This window comes from Schistocerca cancellata, chromosome 9 (assembly GCF_023864275.1).
Source record: "Schistocerca cancellata isolate TAMUIC-IGC-003103 chromosome 9, iqSchCanc2.1, whole genome shotgun sequence".
NCBI classification, from domain to species: Eukaryota; Metazoa; Arthropoda; class Insecta; order Orthoptera; family Acrididae; genus Schistocerca; species Schistocerca cancellata.
In genome coordinates, this window is record NC_064634.1 from 410,247,637 (window position 1) to 410,273,400 (window position 25,764).

Genomic DNA, 25,764 nt, shown 5'->3' on the forward strand with positions numbered 1-25,764 from the left:
GCATAAGATGATAGAGTCCCTGTCAAAAGCCTGCATGGAGGACCTCCACAGATTCAGTCTCATTTATCACCCACAGTTAGTTTGGTGAAGTGAAGTCAGAATGAGCCATTCTGTATTCCGGGTTACTAAAACTTGACCGTAATACTGATCTTTCCAAAATACCAATCTCAAGAGTTCATTTACTGGTAGCCAGTTTGGCGAGGCTATCAGCGAGTTCATTACCCAGGTTCCCAATGTGGCCCGCGTCCAGACAAAGGTCTTGGTGAGGGTAACACTGGTGAAGGGCTTGTAAACCGCTTAAGGAGTCATTGCAGTCATGGAATTTGATCAGCTGTAGGAAGAAGATCAAGGCAAAATTAAATATGAGTAAAAGAAGACAGCAGAAAACTCGAATGCAAGCTGAGTAAGCAGCTACTAACTCTCAAATAAAGAGGAGTGTGAGGAATGACTAGAGAAAGTGGATGGATGAGCAAGCTCTGAGAGCAGAGACAGCCGCAGCAAGGAGTGATGCAAAAGAACTGTACCGCATCACTAGAATGTTGTCCAAAACAGGTGTCAACAAGAATAGACCTGTGAAAAGACCTCAACAGAGATCAAGACAAATCAGGGTCCAAGTGATGCACCATGGAGGTGTATGTGAGTGGGGTCGATGGACAGGTAGAAGAGGAAACGTGGAGTTCATAGAGGAGGGACCGGACGAAGATTGCGATCATGATCTCTGACCGGGGACACCATTGTGGGAGTTGGATTTTCATGTTTGGAAAGGTGAGATAATAGTTTGGATGCTTAGGGTAGCTGCGTATGTTGGTAGCATAATTGACAAGCTGCTGTTGGCACCTGATCTGCAATGGAGGGACGTCAGCTCCACGAGTAAGCTATTCACAAGGCTAGTTTAAAAGGTTTCTGTCGCAAGCTGAACACAGCAGTGGTGTATCAAATCCAGTAATCACAATGCTGAGGGGTATGCCAAACTGTATGCCAGATTCCCATAATCAAGAGAGGACTGTATAAGGACTTTGTAAAGCTGCAGAATGGTAGCACAATCAACACCCCAGCTGCTAGTTACTCGGGCAGCAAAACGTATTAATGTGCAGCCAGCACTTTCCCTTAAGCTGGCAAAGATGTGGACTCCATGTAGACTGAGAATTTAAGACCAGTTCTAAAAAGTAACAGTATTATTCTTGTGGCTGTTTGCAACTCAACCTGTCTCTCTATGGTATGCGCCAATCTACCCTTTTCTCAATATTGTTGATTCTTTACACAAATACAATGGGAAATCAAAGACACTATCATCACAGAAATATAAAGTTACATAATTATTTTGTTTAGCTGCAAGTACATGTGTACAGTCCTTGTACATGTTGAAATCTCCATGCTTCAGTGCTGCAGCATGCTGCTAGAGGAGACAAAAGACAAAAATTGGCTCAAGGCCGCAGGTAAAGTGGAGATGGGCTGCATCATTTTCTTTTTAGCTCCTCTAGCAGCATTCTACAGTTTTGTTATGTGAGGATTTCAGTCTGTACCACGACTGCACACATGTATCTCTAAAAAAATTACTTACATAACTATATTTCAAAGTAATAATTAAAACTTTATAGTTACCAATCATATAATGCTGGAGTGCTCCCTCCTCACTAAATTATTTTCGTACATCATCTATTTCTGTGCAAAGTAATTTTGCTCTGTTAATAAGCTGTGCATCTTTTTATCCTTTCACCTCTCTCCACACCTCAATGTCAGACCTCTTCACTCATCCAGTCAACTTTATTTTCATGAGATCATATTTAATTGCAAATGTAAATGGCAAAAATGATTTATCTTCATTGTGCCAGAAAAGGGGAAAGAAGGTATTCTTTCCTAAACACTATACATAAATGTATGTTGAACTGATACAGAACCTCAAATATTTTGTACAGTGCATTAACTTGCAGTTCTGAAACATTTCCCAGATAGCTTGAAGCAGTAGGGGCAGCAAGACACAAATAAAAACCAACTTCTTAAAAACTGTCAACCCTAGAGCAGGAACGGGGTAGTTGACATTTAGCAGGTCCTCAATGCCATTCATATTGGCGTATGTCAGCTAGTGAATGCTTATAAGCATTTCTGCGATCAATACGCCAGTGCGGCCAACGCTTATAACAGTTTCTGCAATCAACAAGCCAGTACGGCTTACAAGCCGTGCGTTTACTAACTGAATACTCAGTTTAGTTTGTTCGATTGTGCACTCGTGTTAATACAAGCAACCAACGAAATATCATGTAATATTTTCCTGCCTGCAGTTGTGTGTTTTTGTCTTTAATCGTCTGTGTTGTGCATTGTTTGCAATGGTGGCGAATGTACCGGCACCTTCTAACCTGAAAGACAGTAGGAAAAGTGAACAATATACCGACCATGAGTTACTGAGTGTGTTAGAAGATAGTGATGTAGAGTTCAGAGGGGACGAACCAGAGGAGGGTGGCTGGAATTTGGAGACTGCAGAAACATACCATAGTGATGACAGTGTGGAAGGAGAACTGTCGAATATGTTTCGCGGCAGTTTGGAATCAGACAATAATGATGAGGAAACCGCTGACGATAAAGAACTCGAGCTCGCCGACGTAAGCAAACCAGGTGCGACTTGGCATGAAGAACCACATGGGATGTAATATTGTCTGTTTACAAAAGCAGAATGTCTGCAGATAAATCCTGCTGACAATACGCCAATGGGTTTCTTTAGGCTACTGGTTACAGATGACATACCACACTCGTAGTTGATGAAACGAATGGTAACACATGCAACATATTTGTGAGCGAAAATATGAAAGAGGGCTCTAAGATTAGTAATTGGAAACCTATAAGTATACGAGAAATAATAGTCTTCCCGGATATTTAATTACACACGGGTAATGTCAAATACGCCGAATTACAAGACTACTGGAAGAAAGACCTGCTGTTCGAAAATAGAGGAATAGTGATGATTGTGGGCAGAGACAGATATTTGCTCATCTTACGCTCACTGCATTTTGCAAAAAAATTCATTCAGGAGATCCAAAACCAGATGATCGACTATGTAAGATACGCCCTATACTGCATTATTTCAACAACAGCATGTGTCAGGTGTATTATCCAGGTAGGGACCTATCTTTAGATGAATCCATGATTCTTTGGAGGGGGCGATTGTCATTTAGACAATATATAAAGAACAAAAGGAATAAATATGGCATCAAATTGTATATGCTAAATAATCCAGACAATTTCATAAATAAATGCGCTGTGTACACGGGAATGTGTGGTGATATGGGAGGAAAAGGACGTGTTGAAAAGATAGTATTACATTTGTTGGAAGAGAAGCTGCATGTTGGCCATCACGTTCACATAGACAATTTTTACAACAGCTTTGATTTAGCTAAAGCCCTGTTGAATGCAAAAACACAATTGCACCAGGACACTAAGGTTAATAGGAGAAATACCCCTAAAGATGTGGTATGCGCAAAACTCGGGAAAGGAGACACCATTGAACAATATTCGCATGGCATAATGATCAGCAGATAGAAGGATAGACGAGAGGTCTCCTATATTTCCACAGACTATCATAATACTATGGGACGTGTGCTGAATGCAAGCCAGCAAAGCAAATAGTCTCAAAACCACTGCCAATTATCAAATATAATAGTAGTATGTCTGGGACCGATAGACAGGACCAGATGATGTATTATTTATGTGAACAAAAGACTATCTGCTGGCCAAAGTAACTATTCTTCCATGTAGTTGACATGCTAATGGTCAATTCACATTACCTATATAATAAATATTCAGTGCATAAAATGATGTACGATTATAGAATACAAATAATAAAGGGAGTAACTTCCACCAATGGACGTTACAAAAGGTGTGCATAACAAATACCGTAAAGACACACACGTTGTGCAAAGTGGGACACAATTGAAGGGAAGAAGCAAGCTGTGAGGAAGCAATGTACAATGTGTGCATAACGTGTCCAAACAAACATTGATTCTGTTTGAACTGCTACACAATTTCACATCCGTAATGTAATGGAATGTTGTATCTTCTGAGGAAGATCTGCTCATGTTTGATTCATAAAGTGTTTGTATTTGTTTTATTTGTAGCCAAGTAAAATGCTGTTACATTGATTGCTCAGAACATGAATTTTCTGTACAGTATGTGGACTTATTTGTGGTTTTATATAAAAACCATCACCTCTACACCTTGTAAACTTATTTATTACATAGGATTTGGTTTCCAAAGCACCACACAGCAGATGAGTCCTGTTTCGTTTTCTCCGTTTGATAAATCGTTTGGTGTTTTATGTTTAGCAATTACCTAGAGTGTGAGCAAAAGCTGTCAGCTTGGATAATACACTTTGATCATTTTCAGTATATCCATTGTGGATGACGAACTGTGATTTAAATTGGCATTTATGTGGTAATAAAGCAACTGCTTGCATACTTATTACCAGATAAACACACACTTTGATTAATCTAGTGCACTTCCAATTCACAAGTTACAGTGCTGTGCATTGAGCATGCGAGTTATTTTTTGTTTTGTGTAGACAGTATTCAACAGTTTTTGGGAAGATTAAAAATATAAAACACACAACTGTACCACAATTTTTTTTATTGAAGACCATCAATTTCAGTTCAGCAACAGACTATATTGGGCCTCAAAAAGCAACTCAGCTACACATTCTCACAGGTACAATAACAATTGTAACTCACAGGCTGTACCATTTCTTTAGTGTGTCTCGAAGTACAAGCTGTTAAGTACAATGTTCTTGCCACACACCTTTCACTTTAGGGTATGCCAAAGAAACAAATTAAGCACTTGGTATGCTGTATACTGCACATTCTCTCAACATTTCTTCTGGCCAATACTTGATACCACAGTTGGTCGTGCCTTGGTGTAAGGGCAAAACAAAGCTAAATGACATTCAGATCTTTTCGATGTTCGATTAAACATTGCTGGTATTTCTTTGGAACTTGTTTCTGTTGAGTTGTTACCAATTTATGAACCCTTTATGCATAAATATTTACAGGTGCAAGACATTACAAAAAGTTGTTACTGTTACACTGTGGAATACATTAAACATGTCAGATCACAGAAAATGTTATATTTTTGACAATCTTTATTTAGAATGGCCTCAAAATATGTTTATAACTAAAGTACCTGGGATTTAAAAACTTTACACAACTGTAAAAATACATATCCACCACACACTATAATTTCACCTGTGTTATTTTTGTTTCCCGTCACCTATGACAAAATCTTCTCACTAAACACTGTTTTAACACAAAAATTGTTATATACAGAGTATGTCTGAGGAAATCCTTCCATTTTATTGACTTGCCTTCCAACCACACACTTGTTAACTGAGTATAGTGTTGCCCTTTTTCCCTTTTGTTTAAGTGCAGTGCAAGGGGAGCTTCCTCATTTGTAACGTGAATATCACTGCTCGGAGTTCAACATTTCAAGTTATGGTTTCATTGTTGGCTGTTACTTTTTTTTTTATCCCCTCTGCACAGGAGCCATCCACAACAAAGCTAAGCCTACTGTAATTTCAAAAAACCCCTCATCTCTTTACTAATTACAACTGGTTAAATATCAGTTGTTAATATACTGAATGCAAGTGACAGGTTTATTGTAATACTGAGACATGATTTTGTCAATTTACTATATGCCGAAAAAGATAAAAAAAATGCTTTTTGAAAAGAAACACTTAACCCCTACCTTGAGGGATTAAGTTGCTCCTTTGAAACAACGTAAGTATTAAATACAGAGAATTTGCAGACATTAAAGTGAATCAAAACCATTCTGAACACTGGCAGAGTTGCAACAATCTAATGTAACAACTTACTAACAGAGATTCAAATCCTATCCTAACCTCAGGTTCCTACAAGTCAGTAGGCTAAATCAAAAATTAAAAATAACACTTTAGACAATTTGTTCATTCTCATTTACACCTTGAAATTCCTTAAGCCACATCCAACGTGTGTGCCTTGAACAGTGTTAAAACACACAATAAGAAATTTCCTTGAGCACATATTCCCATTCTACAAGACAAATCAATGTCCGTGTCAAACCTTTCTTTGTGCATGATTCTTTTATAGCTGGCAACCATTAAGGGAGGAAGGGAAGAGGGCATGTACATCCAATTCACTACTTAGAAATGTATCAAAGTGGAAAATAAAATATCTTGCAAGCACCATATATACTGACTTATTCAAAAAGTAATCAGTGGACTTCATACTAAATACAATACTACAAGGACTTATTTCTTTCCTTGGTGTATCAGGATATGACGTTTGTTTTCTCAGGTGCTTCTAATAATTCACCAGCAGCACAGAATAGAAATTAGGTCTGCAAATCAAGTAGGTGATTTTTATCCTATGAGCCCCGTTATCATGTCACATAAGTATGACAATTCCATGAATAAAGTAGTGGAATACTTTAAGATACCAAATAGTTACCTGTTGTGTTTGATGATGTTGCTGGAGATGGAGCTGGGAATTGTTGGCATTATGCATTGACGTCGTAACGGGCGTTAGTATTTGCGTCTGTCCAGGCATTGCAACAGTTTTCGCTACCATGCCAAGGCTCACACCATTACCTTTTGTCATTAACAGCTGAGGTGGCTGAGGTTCTGAATTGTCTGGACCTACTTCGACAGCTTTGCTAGACAGGACTTTCGTTTCCCATAACTGCTTCAATTCTTGCAATACCTGTTCATCCATTCCTTCATCAAGGAAGTTTTCCCGTACACCAGATATGACATCGTCTATAACGCTTTGATAGAACTTCACCACATTCATCTGACTATGAGCCATTATTTTTTATGTAGACTTTTGGGTGTTTCCAGTCTACAGTGATCTCTGTGACTTTCCAGTATAATTTCCTGCGAAAGCAAAGTACATGTATTTTTTAATATTCATACGTCAACACATGATCAAACCTTGAGAACTGTCCCAAGTATTATGCTAATCGTTCAACACACAAGCACGGGCACGAAGCCAATTATCATTGATTACAACTCTCAGAAAGTAGCAAAAACAGCTTAAAGGGTGATCACCTAGCTACTCAGAAATAAATGCCAAAAGCGTATTTATACCACATTGCGCTGCTCGTATTTTAGAAAACGATGCTTTATCAAGCTCCACATTACATATTTTTGAGAAGTGTCGCTTATGCTGCTTACAATCGCTCCTTATACACATCAACCAAACCACAAGAGCATTACATTTTTTTCCGCTTACCAATAATGCGCACCCCTCCTTCTACGAATCACGTAAACGAATATATAGCAGCAAGCCTTATCAGCACTAACTTCGCATTTCAAAGATACTGCAACTGTGCAGACGTGATGTTACTTTCTAGATAATAGTAAGAGATTACCAAGTTAACATCGAAGATTCGTGTAGAGAACACTCTAGCTTTGCAGCTAATCTCTAATTCTCTCTATATTTCTGCTAATTAAGTCTTTTCGTTATTGATTCTAATTTATTTATAATTCCGTAAGGACGTAAGCTTACACAACAACGTTGGTTGTTTTGCTTGATTAACTTGGCAGTACTGTGTGACATATTGAAAGATTATGTTTTGTTTATATCACTAGTTCTCTACATGCTTGTAGGAAGGGTAGAGGTAGTGTAATTTTTTGTTTGTAAATTTGTGGTTAGTGTTGGAACCTCCTAAAATGTCATCTGATAACAGTGGTGCGGGTGAAAATGTTGATAGAAATGCAGCACGCGAATCTCTTCCGCCAGCTATAGAATATCCAGGACCGAATAACATCACAGTTTCACCAAATCAGCCAAGACAACCAACAACACTGCAGGACCTTCTAAGATTTAGCGTCGAGGCGGCAGGTGGGCAAATGACGCAGAATAATGCTGTTGCGATAGACGAAGAGGTACGGTTTTCTAGGTTTTATACACAGTCTACAGATTAGTCACATTACTGATTGTAAAACAGGCGCGATATTTCCAATTTGAAATTATAAATTTTCAGAGGAGAGTATGTGTGTTATTCAGACAAAAAGGTGCGTGTTGCAAATTTCATGTGCTGTATGTATGCGGTGTCGTCTAAGAAAACTGAATGAAGTTGAGGTTTTTTTTTGTTAGGTTCTGTTGGTTGAGCCTGTTTTTTTTAATAAATGTAATCACTATAACTTAAGTTTTGTTAAATGCATATTGTTTAAGGATTCAGAAATTTCAGTGTTTATTTTAGATTGCCAACAAAAAATTAAAAACTAACATTTGTTAAAGAAATAACAGCAGAACAAAATACCCATTTTCTGTGATTGTTTGGTTTCACCCAGCATATTACATGTTTAAACAGTCTTAAGGTATACTGTTGTTTCACAGTATTCAAAGGGCACAATATTTGCCGGTTAGACATGTTACCATCATTAGGTTAGCTGACAAACCGACTTTCCTTGGGGGTCCAGAGCCAACCTACGACCCCTCACCCTGCGGGCCACTCAGTACATATACCGCCAAAAGAATGCATGAAGGCAGCTACTGAAGCAGTTGTGGATCGGATTCTGTGACCAGCAATACCTGGCAGGGCACCCCAGTTGCAGTAGGCTAAGTAGTATGGATTTAGTCACTCTGTCTACCAGTTCATTGTATTTGTTTAGTGTCTCCTTATTTAGAGCTTATGCTAGTTCTCAAGGCTTGTTGAGATTATACCCACAGTCCTGTTGATGAGATTGTCCCTAGTGCACATTTCAGGTCTCCTGTAATGACGCTGCCCATTATTTCAGTGTGTGTTAAAATTCTGGTGCATTCACATTCCATCATATGAGTGTCAGACAAAGAGTTCTCTGTGACCTCTGATTCATTAGAATACCTTAGTCAAGTATGCCACATCAGTTGTTGGTGTCAATAAATGATGGTGCACACTGTTTGTCCAGTAAATGTCTTGCTACTTTCTCACGGAATCTGGTATATCGTGGTCTTCAGTAAACCAATGTCATATATGGTGTTCCACAATAATTCCCATGTTTTGTTGGGCGATTGCCTCATCTTCCTCTACCAAACACATTTTGGTCACTATATCTGCATCACTGAGTTGCTTGAATGTCAGTTCATAGGCATCGCTCGTTACGCATTTGTGGGTGTTCTTACTCAGTGCTTTTTCAGTATGTGCCCAATACCACACTGGTGTAAAGTATAAAAGGCAGTGGCTTTTTTTTCTGTGTAACTTCATCTGTCTTGAAAAAGGTTATGCAGGATTGGTCTGATCTCCCGTTCTGAATAACTGTTTTCCTGGAGCACTGTTTTTAGGTGTTCCAGTTCCTGGGAGAGACACTATTAACTGAGTTGATGTGCTCCCTGTATACTAATGTTTTCAACACCCTACTGGTTGTGACAGAGGTCTGCATGTAAGTACATATCAGTCTGCATTTGCTTCCAGTATACACAGTGACCCAGAGTGCCATCCACTCTTCTGGATATCATGAAACCCTTTATTTTGGTCTCCATGGAGAATCTGATATTTGCATGCAGCCAGTGGAGTTCAGATGTGCAAGGAAGTCATGGAGCTTGCCTTTTCCACGAAAAGTATCATCTATGTAATGAAAAAAGCAAGTGGGTTTCCATTTGGGTGACTTCAGGACTGCCTCCTCAAAGTGTTTCATATCCAGACTTGCAACCACAGGTGAGAGTGGGCTGCCCATTGCAACTCCATCCATCCAATATTCTCCATTAAATAGAAAATATATGAAGGGCAGGCTACGCCTGAAAAGAGGGGGGAGGGTCTTAGAGTCAGATATCTGACTAACGAGTTCTAATGACATATGACATCCTGGTGTAACAGCAGCAAAGCTAAGCAAGATGTTAAGAAATTTCAGAAAATCCACAGAGTTTTGAGTGTGATGCAGGCATTTACCCACATACGGATTTAGTATGTCTTTCAGGTACAAGGGGCATTCAGTAAGTACCGCAACACAGTTTTTTTTATGAAAATAGATTGTCTTTTTCAGGATTCCTGTACACCATATTCCCCAATCTTTTGGCTACAAAACTCTCTTTTTCAACATAATCTATGTTCAATGCCATGGCCTTACATCACCTTACTGGGAGGGCCGGTATGCCTGCATGGTACCACTCTACTGGTCAACCTAAGAGCCAACGTCTTACTTCATCAATAACCTCCCCATCATCTACGTACTGCTTCCCATACAGAGCATCCTTCATTGGACCAAACAGATGGAGGTTGGACGGTAACAAGATCTGGGCTGTCAGGCGGATGAGGAAGAACAGTCCAGTGAAGTTTTGTGAGCTCCTGTCTGCTGCACGGACTTGTGTGAAGCTTGGCATTGTCATGGAGAAGGAGAAGTCAGTGTTGATCATTGCACCATGATGGTGGATATCAAACAGAATAACCCCTTCAGTGTCCCAGAAGACTATTGCCATGACTTTACTGGCTGAGGGACAGTCTGAACTTTTTCTTCAGAGGAGAAGTGGTGTTGTGCCACTGCATGAATTGTCATTTTGTTTCCCATTGATGAATCCATGTTTATTCCCTTATGACAAAGTTCGACTAGAAATTGACATGATCATCCTCAAAACACGCAAGCAATTCTGCACAGACAGTCCTTCATTGTTATTTATGGCCTTCCATCAGGTGGCGAGGAACCCAATAGCACACACCTTTGTGTACCCCAAATAGTGGATGAGTCAGCACTACCAACAGAGATGTCCGGTTCAGTAGCGAGGTGTTTCATTGTGATCCATTGATCACCAGGTTTGCGCGAGCGTGCTATGACGACAGACACCTCCTCCAGTGACTTGCCGTGCTTTTGCTCACTGCCACATATCCATAGACATTTTACAAGTGCCTATGAATATCTGTATTGCTCTGGTTTTCTGTCAAAAGAAACTCAAAGACAGCTTTCTGCTTGGAATGCACCGCTGTTACAGACACCATTTTGCAGGCTATGCATAGCACCACCACCTATTTGGTACTTCATGAAAGTATGGGAACTGAAGTGGAAATATTCCACAATGTCCCATAACAAATTCCACATTTTTTCAACAGAAACTGGCCAAGAAAAAAAGTGTTGCCTTACTTATTGAAACACCCCCCCCATATTTCACCAGCAAATGTGTAGGAGCCTAGATGTTGCTGTCAGTGGAGTGTAATGGCAATCCCTCCCCCCTTTGTGGACCTGAGGGAGTCCATCAAGTCTTGGTGGTACAGGTCAGTGACTGCAGTCTCAGGCTACTGAAACAACACTACAACACTGCGAACAGCAGCACCGGTGCATGATGGGAGTGGCAACTGGGTGGGGGTAAGGAGCGGGCTGGGGCAGGGAGGTGGAGTGATAGTATGGTGGGCTTGGTGGACAGTGAAGTGCTGCAGGTTAGACAGAGGGCAAGGGGGAGGTAGGGAAGGGGGGGGGGGGAAGTAGTGGAAAAGAAAAGAAATAAAAGGACTGGGTGTGGTGGTGGAATGATGGCCGCGAAGTGCTGGAATGGGAACAGGGAAGGGGCTGGATGGACAAGGACAGTGACTAACGAAGGTTGAGGCGATGAGGGTTACAGGAACGTAGGATGTATTGCAGGGAAATTTTCCACCTGCACAATTCAGAAAATCTGCTGTTCGTGGGAAGGATCCATATGGTACAGGCTGTAAAGCAGTCACTGAAATGAAGGATGGCAGTGTATTCAGCTACAGGGTAGTCCACTTGTTTCCTGACCACAGTTTGCCGGTGGCTATTCATGCTGTTAGTCACTGCCCTCACCCATCCAGCCTCTTCCCATTCCCACACTACACAGCCGTCATTCCACCACACCACCCAGTCTTTTTATTTCTCCCATTTTCCGCTACTCCCCCCCCCCCCCCCCCCACCTACCTTTCCTCCCACTTGCACTCTGTCTAACCTGCAGCACTTCACTGACCACTACCCTCACCATTCTATCCCTCCCCCTCGCTGCCCTAGCCCCCTCCTTACCCTCACCCAGTCGCCACTCCCATCATGGACCGGTGCGGCTGCTCGCAGTGTGGTTTCAGTTGCCTGAGATTGCAGTCATGTGTGAGTGTGTATTGTTGACGAAGGCCAATGGCTGAAAGCTTTAATTGTGAAAGTCTTTTTTGTTCTGCCTATCTGCGACTCGCTATCTCCACGATATGGCAAGTAGCAACTTTCCTTCTCACAATATTATTTTTATGGTTACTTAAACCTTGGGTTGCGAAAGCTTGAAATTTGTGTGTGTGTTTTTCATTGTCTCCTATCAACATACCAACGTTTGGTAAGTAACAGCATCTTTATTTTTATTTTTAGATATATTTTTCCCACGTGGAATGTTTCCCTTTATTATATTCATATTTTTATGGTTGCATTGACATGGAATGGTGCAAAAGGTAATTTCTTCATTCCTGACTTAACTGCTGTTAAATTTTCTTCTGTATATTTATACTCACACACACACACACACACACACACACACACACACACACACACACACACTTTTTTTGGGGCAACTCTTCTCAAACTTTTTATGCACATTTACAGTTTTGAATAAGATGACTATTTTCATTTGCATGTTTCACAAGAAGTATGCAGCCAACTGTTCTTAGTAATAATGATAAATATTTAAATATGTTGAGATATAATGATTAAACTTTACTAAGCATGTAATTTAAGAGCTAGGGTTATTTTTGCACTGCCTAACTGCTGTAGTTTTAATTAAAGTTCCAAACCTCTTTTTTCAGAGACGAAAATTTTTGGAAGCAGCTCTGAAGAGTCTGACATTTGATGTGATAGAAGAGTTGTTAAAGGCAATAAACATCCTGAAAAATGCTGGTACGCTGGAGCTGGAGGACGATCCCTCTGTATGTGAAGCAGCATTGGATACTATTACACAGCATGTTGATAACATGGACACTGCAAATGGTAAGTTTCTTCTTATAAAGTAACAGGCTTACCTATCAGCTGAAACTAGGTCAGTTCCAAGTCTTTGTCACTATCTTATGTCCTTGTAACTTCAGCAAGCTTCTGATTATAAAGGTTAATGTGGACCCAAGACTGCACAGATGACTGAAAAACATGGATAATATAAAGTATCCACTTTTTGGCAGAAACTGCCATTAATTTATTTGCAAAAAAAGTCATGCCACATTTCAAAGCCTTCTGAATTAGTTGCTTACACTCACTTTTTTCCTGATGACGGTTCTCATTTTCTGGGGAGTCATAACAACAGTATAGCCTAGTTAAAACAAATTTTGTCGTGCATACTATAGTAACAGATTAATATATTTCAGTGCCTTGGTATGCATGACAACATGTTCCTCAATCACCTCATCTTCCTCTACCAAGCACACTTTGGCCACTATATCTCTGCTTCACTGACTTGCTCAAATCCAGTTTCATAAGCATGGCTTATTACGCCCTTCACCAATGATTTCTTTTTTAACCTTAAAACAAGACATTTGTGTTTATCTGTCACCTTCCAAACACACAATCTTTTCAATCCTTGAAACAATACATTTGCATTTATCTGTCAGCTTCCACGCCCATGTAACTTCAGGGGAGACAAGAAAGGTGAGCTACATTAATACATATTGTCAATGATCCAGGTTAGGAACTACTCATGTTACTGAGATCTGTTTGCAAATAGAAAAGTGCAACCAACAATGCATTCCTGCTGGCGATGTTTAACATTATGGTTTCATTTCATGCCAACATGACCAAATATTCTGAAGGAACCTACTCGGACAAAACGCAAGTAATTTTCTTCTCCTGTTGACCTTGAGTGAGATGGAATTGTTGCCCTTTAGCTCACATGGAAAGGGCTTGGCAAACATATAGACAGAAAGCCAGCCACAGGCACATTACAAGGCTAAAGTCTGTAAATTTACATGAAGATGAAATGTGAAACAACCCAAAAATATTTTAGGGATACATGATTGTGGTATTGTGAGCTGCGTTGTTTTCAGCAGTAAAACACAAGTCACATGCATAATAGTCTGTTCTAAATGAAAATATTTTGTCGTAATTACAACAGAATACTTCAAGCTTCATTTTTAATTTTGCACTATGAACAGGTAATATGAAAACCAGATAATCGGTTGCTTGTTGTATATTATTTAATGTACTTGCTATCCATTGTCGTAATTTAATTTTTGGTAATTCTTTTGCATCTCATATGTGTAGATACAGCATTCACTACTCAAAGAGTAAAAAGGAATTATTGCTGTTGAACGTACTCTCTGTTGTGATTAATAAGTGTGCTGAATTTCATTAATGCCTAAATTCCACAAGAAAAATTATTCAGACTGAAACCATGCATCACCTCTGCCCTTCATCTATGATTTGAAACTTCTTGGCTACTTCTTGAGTGGACCCGAGACTTGGCAATTACTTGGTGCTGCATCAGACCAGATGGATGTGCAAGACATGTTAAATATTCAGAATTATACCAAATGTGATCAAAAGTATCTGGACACCCTCAAAAGCATACTTTTTCATATTTCATATTAGCTGCATTGTGCTGCCACCTACTGGCAGGTACTCCATATCAGCGACCTCAGTTGTCATTAGACATCGTGAGAGAGCAGAACGGGGCACTCCGTGGGACTCCGGACTTCAAATGTGGTCAGGTGATTGGGTGTCACTTGTGTCAAACATCAGTACGTGCAATTTCCACACTCCTAAACATCCCTAGGCCTGCTGTTTCTGATGAGATAGTGAAGTGGAAAAGTGAAGGGACACATAAAGCACAAAAGCGTACAAGCTGACCTCATCTGTTGACTGACAGAGACTGCCGACAGTTGAAGAGGGTCGTAATGTGCAATAGGTAGGCATCATAACAGACTATCACACAGTAATTCCAAACTGCATCAGGATCCACTGCAAGTACTATGACAGGCAGGAGGTGAGAAAACTTGGATTTCATGGTCGAGCGGCTGCTCTTAAGCCACACATGACACCGGTAAATGCCAAACGATGCCTCACTTGGTGTAAGGAGTGTAAACATTGGACGATTGAACAGTGGAAAAATGTTGTGTAGAGTGATGAATCATGGTACACTATGTGGCGATCCGATGGTAGGGTGTGGGTTATGGCAAATGCCTGGTGAACGTCACCCGCCAGCGTGTGTAGTGCCAACAGTATAATTTGGAGGCGGTGTGTTATGGTGTGGTCGTGTTTTTCATGGAGGGGGCTTGCACCCCTTGTTGTTTTGCATGGCGCTATCACAGCACAGGCCTACATTGATATATTAAGCACCTTCTTGCTTCCCACTGTTGAAGAGCAATTCATGGATGCCGATTGCATCTTTCAACATGATCGAGCACCTGTTCATAATGCCTGGCCTGTGGCAGAGCGCTTACATGACAATAATATCCCTGTAATGGACTGGCCTGCACAGCGTCCTGACCTGAATCCTATAGAACACCTTTGGGATGTTTTGGAACGCCAGCTTCATGCCAGGCCTCAATGACCGACATCAATACCTCTCCTCAGTGCAGCACTCCATGAAGAATGGGCAGCCATTCACCAAGAAACCTTCCAGTTCCTGATTGAATGTATGCCTATGAGAATGAAGCTGTTGTCAAGGCTAAGGGTGGGCCGACACCATATTGAATTCCAGCATTACTGATGGAGGGCGCCACAAACTTGTAAGCCATTTTCAGCCAGGTGTCTGGATGCTTTTGATCACATAATGTATATTCTCTCTCAGGAATCTGTGATAACTTTATCTAGTTGCAGGTTTCAAATAGTCGAGCAAATCACATTAAGATTGGCTGTTTACTGTGCAAACATTGGGAACATAGTGTTTAGAGATTCCTGTATTCCATCTCAAAAGAGTGTGAGTGTTACTTTTCCAGAAGAAAGAATTGTATGGTGTATCAGCAAATACATCAGTCATGGCTCTTTGTTAATTCAGTGTCTTAACTGAATGTTAAGTATCCAGGTAGACTGATAAGATATAAGAAATGAGGTGGTTCTCCATAAAATCAGCTACAAGAGGAATATGTGGAGAACATCGACAAGAAGAAGGGCTGGAATGTAGGACATGTCATTAAGATATCAAGGAAAAACTTCCATGGTACTTGATGGACCTGCACAGGATAAAAACTTTAGGGAAAGGTGGAGATCGGAATATATTTACCATTAATTTAGGATGTTTGATGCAAATGATACTCTGAGATGAAGAGGCTGGCACAGGAAAGCAAGCGCGCGCACACACACACACACACACACACACACACACACACACACACACACAGGGTGAGTCAGGAGGGAAGGTACATGTTTTGACAGGTGATACTATTAATTATTCTGAATAAAAAACTTCATATGGACATATGCCCTATTCTGAATGGTTTCTAATATAGAACACATTTAATATCACCTTTGTAAGTATTTTATGTCACTAATACTACCTCTCCTCAAAATATGTACCTTTCCTCCTGAATCACCCAATCCAGAATTCATCATCAAGAACAATGCAGTTTAAGGAGAAATTACCTTTATCAATCTCATGTAGGTGTAGTCGGATTTTTTTGTATCCACGTAGCAGAAGAGTCACGATATTGTAACACAGCATAAATAATGTGCACAGAGTCATGACCGATAAGTTCTGACATAATGTCTATTGGAGAGAACAGGATTTGGTTAACAGTAGTTGCAAATGATTTTGGTCATGACTGCGCTAGGTAATGTACACAGCACTGGTTTGATATATGCGTACGTACTCTGCAAACCACTGTTAAATGTATGGTAGAGAATGCTTAGCATGGTGCCACATGTTAGATCTCCTTCCCATTCCGATTGCAAATGGAGTGTGTGAAGAAGAACCCATCAAATGTCACTGTGTGTTCGCCACTTCAAGTGTTTTGCCATTTCTTTGATGCTCCCCCTTGAGTCAAATCAACCTAGTATCTTCCCAATGAACCAAAGCCTGGCACTTGCTTTACCTATGACTGAGCCAGTGTGTTCATTACATTACCTATTCCTTCAAATTGTTGTACCCAGTTATTTCTATGAGTTGACTGATTCCAGTTGTGACTCAATGATATTATTGTCATAAGATCCTACATTTTGTTTTGTAAAGTGCACAGTTTTCATTTCTAACCATTTAAAGCTTGTCAATCTTTGTACCACTTTGAAATCTTATCAAAATGTGACTGGATATTTATGCAGATTTTCTTTGCACCATTTTGAAATCTTATCAAAATATGACTGGATATTTGTGCAACTGTTTAGGTAGAGTACTTAGATAATTGCAGGAAATGCGAAATGTCTAAGTTTACTATTAATATTGTCTTCCAGATCGTTAATGTACACAGTGAATGGCAAGTATCACAACACATGTTCTTGGGGCATGCCTGAAACTGCTACTCTTCTGTCAATAATTCCATCCACCCTACCAACAAATCCACAATACAGCCCCCAAATTCGGTTTGATACCCCATATGGTATTACTTTAATTAAGAAGTATTTTTGTGGAATTGAATCAAGTGCTTTGCCAGAAGTCAAAAAATACTGCATACATCTGATTGCCTCGATCCATGGCTTTCAGTGTATCATGTGAGAAAAGCGGAAATCAGGCTTAGCAATTGAGTCAGCCTCACACTCCCACAGTTCAAATGAAGACCTTCACAAGGAGAGTACACAGATCACCTTATGGTGATAAATATTTGTAGTTTAGAACATGTATTTATTTTTAAAGGTAGTGTTTACTGTGTATTTCTTTTCAAAACAAAGAATAGAGGTTAAGTAGGCTTGTGAGCTTTCTGTTATAACACTTCTTTCTTCCATCTTACAGATTTCCACAAAATTGGAGGCTTTTGTATTTTCCATCCATGCCTGGACTCGGCACACAGCAGCTTACGTTGGCGTGCTGCAGAAATCATTGCCGAACTGACGCAGAATAACCCTTACTGCCAGCAACGCATTCTGGAGGCTAATTTATTACAGCCTTTGCTGAACCTCGTAGATAATGATCCAGCCAGCCAGGTCCGCGTTAAGGCCCTCTATGCTATTTCTTGTGAGTTTACTTGTGTTTATTGTACCAAAAGGATAATTCAGTTGAGAAAATTATGAGACGAATTGCTAGCCAGTACTTACCTTTGAGAGGCATAATTTCAGTATTGCTCATAGACCTAAATAAAAGTGCTTACATTCTTCTATTTTCAAAACTAAAAGTTCCTTTCTTTGGGAGGAGAAAGGGATAGGTTGAGACCTGTTGTCAGGTTGATGGTATACAAAAATATTTGTCTGCCATTGTCCTCTCATCGTGGAGCCTTGAGTGACCTGCCCCTCTTTTTTAACGCTACCCAGCCTCCCCCCCCCCCCCTCTTCTCTCTCTCTCTCTCTCTCTCTCTCTCCCTCTCCCCCCCCCTCTCCCTCCCTCTCCCCACACCCCCTCTCTCCCCCTCCCCCTCCTTCCCAAGGAAGGAACTATTAGGAGCCTAGCTCACACTTTTTCACATTTTCTTAAACCAGAACAAGAGCTATCCTCTACCAGCAGTCCAACAACCAATATTCTTACATTAAGCATTTTTCTGATTTAATTTTAGTTATTTATAATTATATTTTACTGTATTACTTGGTTCAAAATATCCAAATGACTGTAGAAAAGAAATAGACAAACGAGTCATGATACTGTAAAATCTTATTAAAAATATCATAGTCCTTTGTATTTTGTACTCTCAGATACAGTAGTTAAATTATATTTGTATAATTTATTACAATTTATGCCATTCTTCATAAGCCTTTATCCATGCAGGTAATTGGGAAAGGAAAACCAGTAAACAGCACTCATTACAAACAAATTGTTTAGATATAGCCATATCATAATAATGGTAAAGTTTGTTTTTGCTACAATGACTATATTTTTAATTGGTGCAGTTATCATTCATGTATTAACAAGAGGAGTTATTAATTAGAGGCCTCAAGATGAGTTTGCCAGTATTTTTCATGATTTCAATTTAATTTGTACCAGTGTTTGACATAAGTCTTAGAGATTTTGTGAAGTATTGGGAAAGTCAATCTTGAAAATACCTGAGGGTACTCAGTTTATCAGACTACACAAAGCATTAACAATGAGCAGTTTTGCAAGCCTGAGTTGATGTAGACAAACAAAATGATTGAAGGAAAGACTTTTTTTTTTTAAGTTTATCTCAGAGCTATTAATTATTTATTGGCTGACTAGTTTCAAACTTTGCCCAATTTTCACAAGTCACCTATTACAGGGAACAACATTTTTGTTATGAGTGGATGCATTGAAAGAGGCTAATAAAGGTATCCGTAATAATATGGTTCCTGTGGGAACTACTTACGTATTTTTTATGTAGGATATGTTTGGTGTGGAGAAATTGAGTATTTTTTCTCACTGGATTACACTGTGTCACAGGTGGTTTATTTTTTGTAGGTATTATTATAATTTTTACAGATGTTGATGCAAAGAATTTTATTATAAGGTCATTATAATCTCTATTGTATTCCAGTTATTTCACAATTGCATTAATCTCACTGTCAATATTCAGTATGAAACACAGCGTTCCATCACATCACAGTTGTACAGTAATTTTTTTCTTTTCTTTTTCAGCACCTTACAAAATAAGTAATTACCACATGGATAATATAATTACTGATACCTTATTCTCCACATTCAACATAACGACTCACTCCAGATTTTGTTCTCTGTAAATAGGTGGCTCGAGGAAATGGCCAAATCTGAAAGCTAGTCAGCCAATAAATAATTAGGAGGTTTGGTATAAACTTCATTTTCTTGTGAGCCAACCTTTACATTAAAATCTCCTGCTGCTTTTACTTCTTGGTGCTTTTTGACTTGGTTGAGTAGATGGTCTAATTTCTGGTAGAAATGATCTTTGGTTTGCTGTGCCGCATCGGCATTTTGTGCATACACCCCTATTATAACTGTTTCAATGCCATGTAACTTGATAATACTGACAAGGAAGATATGGAGGAAATGTCATGAATAGTTCTGGAGAAAATCCTGTAGAATTTTGTAACCAATACGACTTGAAAATTCTGAACACACGCTATTCACATAAAGATACCCATAGGTATACATGGGAGAGACCATTATTACAGTAGAAATCAATAATCGATTACATCATTACCAAGCAACAGCCAAAAGTGGTAATTCAAGACTGTAGAGTCATGCGAGGAGTCAACTGTGGGTCTGATCACTGCTTAGTTTTAGCAAAGTTGACATTCCCATTTAGGAGAAAACCATCAACAACTGGACAAGTCGATCCACAGCAATCGTGAGAAATTAGAGCAGGAAAGGTATAAGCTCTTTCTCCTGAAGCAGTTTAGCATCAAGGATTTATTTCAAATTAGATTAGAAAATGAACTAAAAGTGCTTCCAGAAGATGAAAATGTTGAAGTAGAATATGAAAATATTTTTAAAAAAAGCACTTACAAAATTTCTCTAGAGGTAATAAGGACTGAGAGTAAGAGTCTAGGTAAATGGGATCCTCCATGGATGTCTGATGACCTGAAGATGTTGAATAGGGAAAAGAAAAATCTCTACAAAAAATGGTTATCAACTAAATCACTACAGAACAGGCAAAACTACCAGACAACAAATTATGAATTAAGAAACAGAATCAAATTAGAAAAGATGTGGGAACAGAAATGTATTGAAATTGTGAGTCTTAATAGGTGGATCAGAAACAACAGAAGTGTGGAGGACAGTTACCAGTATGGAGAAAAAACAAGTAAACAAATCAGTAGAGAACCTAACTCCCTTAAAGGAATAGAAAAAGCATTATGCAGACCTTTTGATTGAAGATAGGCCATATTACATGCAAGGGAATGAAGAGAAGATGGAAGTAACTGATCGAAATATAAACATTACCATAGAGGAAGTGAAATGTGCATGAACTAAAATAAAGACTGGCCAATCACCTGGTCCAGGAAACATTCCTGTTGAATTATTGAAGGCTGAAAGAAGATATCTGAAGAATCGAATAACCTGCCTGATGAACAACTGTCGTAAAAGGATTGAAATTCCCTTGTCGAAAAAGTCATATATGGTTTCTATTTTCAAGAAAGGGAATAGAAAAGACACAAACTGCTATAGAGGCATTAGTGTCAACTGTACAATGAGCAGCTTATTTGGCAAGATAATGTTTGAAAAAAATTAGACAAAATGTTGGCCACCATATTGTGGAAAACCAGAGCGGGTTTAGGTAGAACAGATCTTGTACAGATAGCCTATTTATTTTACAACAACTAATGTAGAAATTTATAGCAGTAGGGAAGGAGCTACACACTGGCTTTGTAGATTTAGCAAAAGCTTAAGATACAGTTCCTAGAACTAAGCTGTGGGAAGCTATGAAAGATATAGTTATGGATGATCACCTTTTACAAATTATTATTGAAATGTGAGATAATGTGGTACAGATTAAACGAGGTTTAAAGTTATCAGAACCTATTAATGTCACTAAATGTTTGCGACAAGGTTGCAGTATATCACACATCTTGTTCAATTTATATGTAGAAGCGGCTCTCTGAAATGGGAAGAACAGCTGCAGAGGAATGGGAATCACTGTTGACAATGTACAGATAGTTTCATTAGGTTTTGCTGATGACCAGCCTATTATAGCACAAGATGATTATGACCTTGAGTTCATGATACGACGATTATATCAGGAATACAACAGATGGGGACTACAAATGAGTCTAACAAAAACAGAGTATCTGGTGGTGAATAGTGATGCTAAATTTGAAGTACACATCAATGACAAAGCAGTTATGAGACAGGTTGAGAAATTTAAATATCTCAGGGCACATATGGATAAAAATGGTTTGGTCCACACAGAAGTAAAATATAGAATACAGCGAAGCAGAAAAGTGTTACGGTGTATGAATTCTTTTTGGTGGGATAAGAATATTTCCAACAGCAATAACAAAAGAATAGGTAAGATAATGGTTGAATCAGTGCTATGCTGTGGATCAGAACTATGGATCTTAAATGCATATCTCAAAAGAAGACTAATAGCTGTGGAAATGGAGTGCCAGAATATCAAGAATCGAAAGAAAAACTAATGATGAAGTAAGAGCTAGAATGAAGGCAAATGATAATGTGATGGATAGAATTGAAAGAAAATCATTAAAATGGTACGGACCTATGATAAAAATGCCAGATCATCGGTGGCCAAAGAAGGTTTACGAATGGAAACCACCTGGCAGCCGTAAGTGCGCAAGGCCACGACATTCTTGGACAGACCACATAAATGGAGTAATGGAAAATCGCAGAATCGACAAGGAAGATGCGCTGGATAAAGAGGCTTGGCGGAAGATAACAGGAATACAAGATGATGATGTCATTAATTAATCTTTGTATTGATTTATCCTGTAATAATAATAATAATAATAATAATAATAATAATAATAATAATGGTATAAACTTTGAAAAAATGCTTTTTCTTCAATATCTGAGAGGAGTTGTGACATACTGAAGACCTTTATGCAAAAAAAATGTTTATACGAATTATTGGAGCATTACATAAGTCCTGTTTATAGAAAGTTTGGTTTCTTAAATGTATGATTCTCACTTTTCTTCTGCAAGTGCATGTTTATGTTTCACATTTACCTATCTCATTGGGACTTTATGTAGTTTTATTGGCTGACATCATCCTTTGATTTTAGGTCTTGTACGTGAGAATAAAAATGCTCTTCAAGAGTTTATAAAACATGCGGGATACTCAGTCCTCCTCCGTGCTATGCAGAGCAATGTTGAGAAGTTGCAGGTGAAATCTGCATTCCTATTGTCGAGTCTCTGTTCCAGCACAGAAATAAAAGGTTTGCAACATATCGCAGATTTTCCATTGTTTTATTAAGGATTAGTTTGATCACGCTATCCACTGATTCTGATTGCACTAGATGCAGTAACGTGTGGGTTTTTTAGGTCTTTAAATATGTCTGCTTGTGTCTGTATATGTGTGGATGGATATGTGTGTGTGTGCGAGTGTATACCCGTCCTTTTTTCCCCCTAAGGTAAGTCTTTCCGCTCCCGGGACTGGAATGACTCCTTCCCTCTCCCTTAAAACCCACATCCTTTCGTCTTTCCCTCTCCTTCCCTCTTTCCTGATGAGGCAACAGTTTGTTGCGAAAGCTTGAATTTTGTGTGTATGTTTGTGTTAGTTTGTGTGTCTGTCGACCTGCCAGCACTTTCATTTGGTAAGTCACATCATCTTTGTTTATATATATATATATAGACACACACACACACACACACACACGCACACAGCTCTGTATGTGTGGATGGATGTGTGTGTGTGTGTGTGTGTGTGTGTGTGTGTGTGTGTGCGCGCGCGCGAGTGTATACCCGTCCTTTTTCCCCCTAAGGTAAGTCTTTCCGCTCCTGGGATTGGAATGACTCCTTACCCTCTCCCTCAAAACCCACATCCTTTCGTCTTTCCCTCTCCTTCCCTCTTTCCTGACGAAGCAACCGTTTGTTGCGAAAGCTTGAATTTTGTGTGTATGTTTGTTTGTGTGTCTATCGACCTGCCAGCGCTTTTGTTTGGTAAGTCTCATCATCTTTCTTTTTAGATATATTTTTCCTACGTGGAATGTTTCCCTCTGTCTCTCTCTCTCTCTCTCTCTCTCTCTCTCTCTCTATATATATATATTATATATATATATATATATATATATATATATATATATATATAATGATATGAATATAATGTGAAAAATGTTTGCTTGTGTCTGTGTATATGCGGATGGATATGTGTGTGTGTGTGCGAGTGTATACCTGTCCTTTTTTCCCTCTAAAGTAAGTCTTTCCGCTCCCGGGATTGTAATGACTCCTTACCCTCTCCCTTAAAACCCACATCCTTTCGTCTTTCCCTCTCCTTCCCTCTTTCCTGACGAAGCAACCTTTTGTTGCGAAAGCTTGAATTTTGTGTGTATGTTTGTGTGTCTATCGACCTGTCAGCGCTTTTGTTTGGTAAGTCTCATCATCTTTCTATATATATATATATATATATATATATATATATATATATAGAAGGAAACATTCCACGAAGGAAAAATATACCTAAAAACAAAGATGATGTGACTTACCAAATGAAAGTGCTGGCAGGTCGACAGACACACAAACGAACACAAACATACACACAAAATTCAAGCTTTCACAACAAACTGTTGCCTCATCAGGAAAGAGGGAAGGAGAGGGAAAGACGAAAGGATGTGGGTTTTAAGGGAGAGGGTAAGGAGTCATTCCAGTCCCGGGAGCGGAAAGACTTACCTTAGGGGGAAAAAAGGACGGGTATACACTCGCGCACACACACACATATCCATCCACACATATACAGCTTTTTTTTTTTGGGGGGGGGGGGGTAATGCCAAATGTCAGACAAGCCTGAGAAAATGAAATATGTGAGCGTAATCTGGCTAGGGTGAAGGCATGTTTGCGGAGGGAATGTAAATAAAACTTAATGGGGTCGTTGTGGGGGTAAAATATTGTGTCTACCAGGGATGTACACTACTGGCCATTAAAACTGCTACACCAAGAAGAAATGCAGATGATAAGCGGGTATTCATTGGACAAATATATTATACTAGAACTGACATGTGATTAAATTTTCACGCAGTTTGGGTGCATAGATACTGAGAAATCAGTACCCAGAACAACCACCTCTGGCTGTAATAACGGCCTTGATACGCCTGGGCATTGAGTCAAACAGAGCTTGGATGGCATGTACAGGTACAGCTGCCCATGCAGCTTCAACACGATACCACAGTTCATCAAGAGTAGTGACTGGCGTATTGAGACGAGCCAGTTGCTCGGCCACCATTGACCAGATATTTTCAATTGGTGAGAAATCTGGAGAATGTCTGGCCAGGGCAGCAGTCGAACATTTTCTGTATCCAGAAAGCCGCGTACAGGACCTGCAACATGTGGTCGTGCATTATCCTGCTGAAATGTAGGGTTTCGCAGGGATTGAATGAAGGGTAGAGCCATGGGTCGTAACACATCTGAAATGTAGTGCCGTCAATGCGAACAAGAGGTGACCGAGACATGTAACCAATGGCACACGATACCATCAAGCCGGGTGATACGCTGGTACGGCGATGACGAATACACGCTTCCAATGTGTGTTCACCGCGATGTCACCAAACACGTATGCGACCATCATGATGCTGTAAACAGAACCTGGATTCATCCGAAAAAATGACGTTTTGCCATTTGCGCACCCAGGTTCGTCGTTGAGTACGCCATCACAGGCGCTCCTGTCTGTGATGCAGTGTCAAGGGTAACCGCAGCCCTGGTCTCCGAGCTGACAGTCCATGCTGCTGTAAACGTCATCGAACTGTTTGTGCAGATGGTTGTTGTCTTGCAAACGTCCCCATCTGTTGACTCAGGGATCAAGACGTGGCTGCATGATCCGTTACAGCCATGCGGATAAGATACCTGTCATCTCGACTGCTAGTGATACGAGGCCATTGGGATCCAGCATGGCGTTCTGTATTACCCTCCTGAGCCCACTGATTCCATATTCTGCTAACAGTCATTGTATCTCGACCAACACAAGCAAATGTCATGATACAATAAACCGCAATCACGATAGGCTACAATCTGACCTTTATCAAAGTCTGAAACGTGATGGTACGCATTTCTCCTCCTTACACGAGGCATCACTACAACGTTTCACCAGGCAACGCCGGACAACTGCTGTTAGTGTACGAGAAATCAGTGGGAAACTTTTGTCATGTCAGCATGTTGTAGGTGTCGCCACCGGCACCAACCTTGTGTGAATACTCTGGAAAGC

General features: G+C 39.7%; 2 protein-coding genes across 8 annotated transcripts in view; one reads left to right on the plus strand and one right to left on the minus strand.

Moving 5' to 3' along the window:
- LOC126100136 (transcription initiation factor IIA subunit 1-like) overlaps window positions 1–25,764 on the minus strand; it is a 43,200-nt gene that overhangs the window by 11,071 nt on the left and 6,365 nt on the right. For 2 of the 5 annotated variants that reach the window (XM_049910676.1, XM_049910672.1), the window contains exons 1-2: window positions 7,248–7,354; window positions 6,465–6,889 (exon numbers count right to left, since the gene is read on the minus strand). In XM_049910676.1, coding sequence (XP_049766633.1) covers window positions 6,465–6,821 — 357 coding nt within the window. In that variant the 5' untranslated portion in view covers window positions 6,822–6,889; window positions 7,248–7,354. The other 3 variants (XM_049910673.1, XM_049910674.1, XM_049910675.1) reach the window with 3 other exon arrangements.
- Window positions 7,556–25,764, plus strand: part of LOC126100138 (hsp70-binding protein 1) — a 47,378-nt gene continuing 29,169 nt past the window's right edge. For 2 of the 3 annotated variants that reach the window (XM_049910679.1, XM_049910678.1), the window contains exons 1-4: window positions 7,556–7,903; window positions 12,715–12,895; window positions 17,775–17,996; window positions 22,637–22,789. In XM_049910679.1, coding sequence (XP_049766636.1) covers window positions 7,688–7,903; window positions 12,715–12,895; window positions 17,775–17,996; window positions 22,637–22,789 — 772 coding nt within the window. In that variant the 5' untranslated portion in view covers window positions 7,556–7,687. The remainder of the gene's footprint in view (window positions 7,904–12,714; window positions 12,896–17,774; window positions 17,997–22,636; window positions 22,790–25,764) is intronic. The other variant, XM_049910677.1, reaches the window with a different exon arrangement.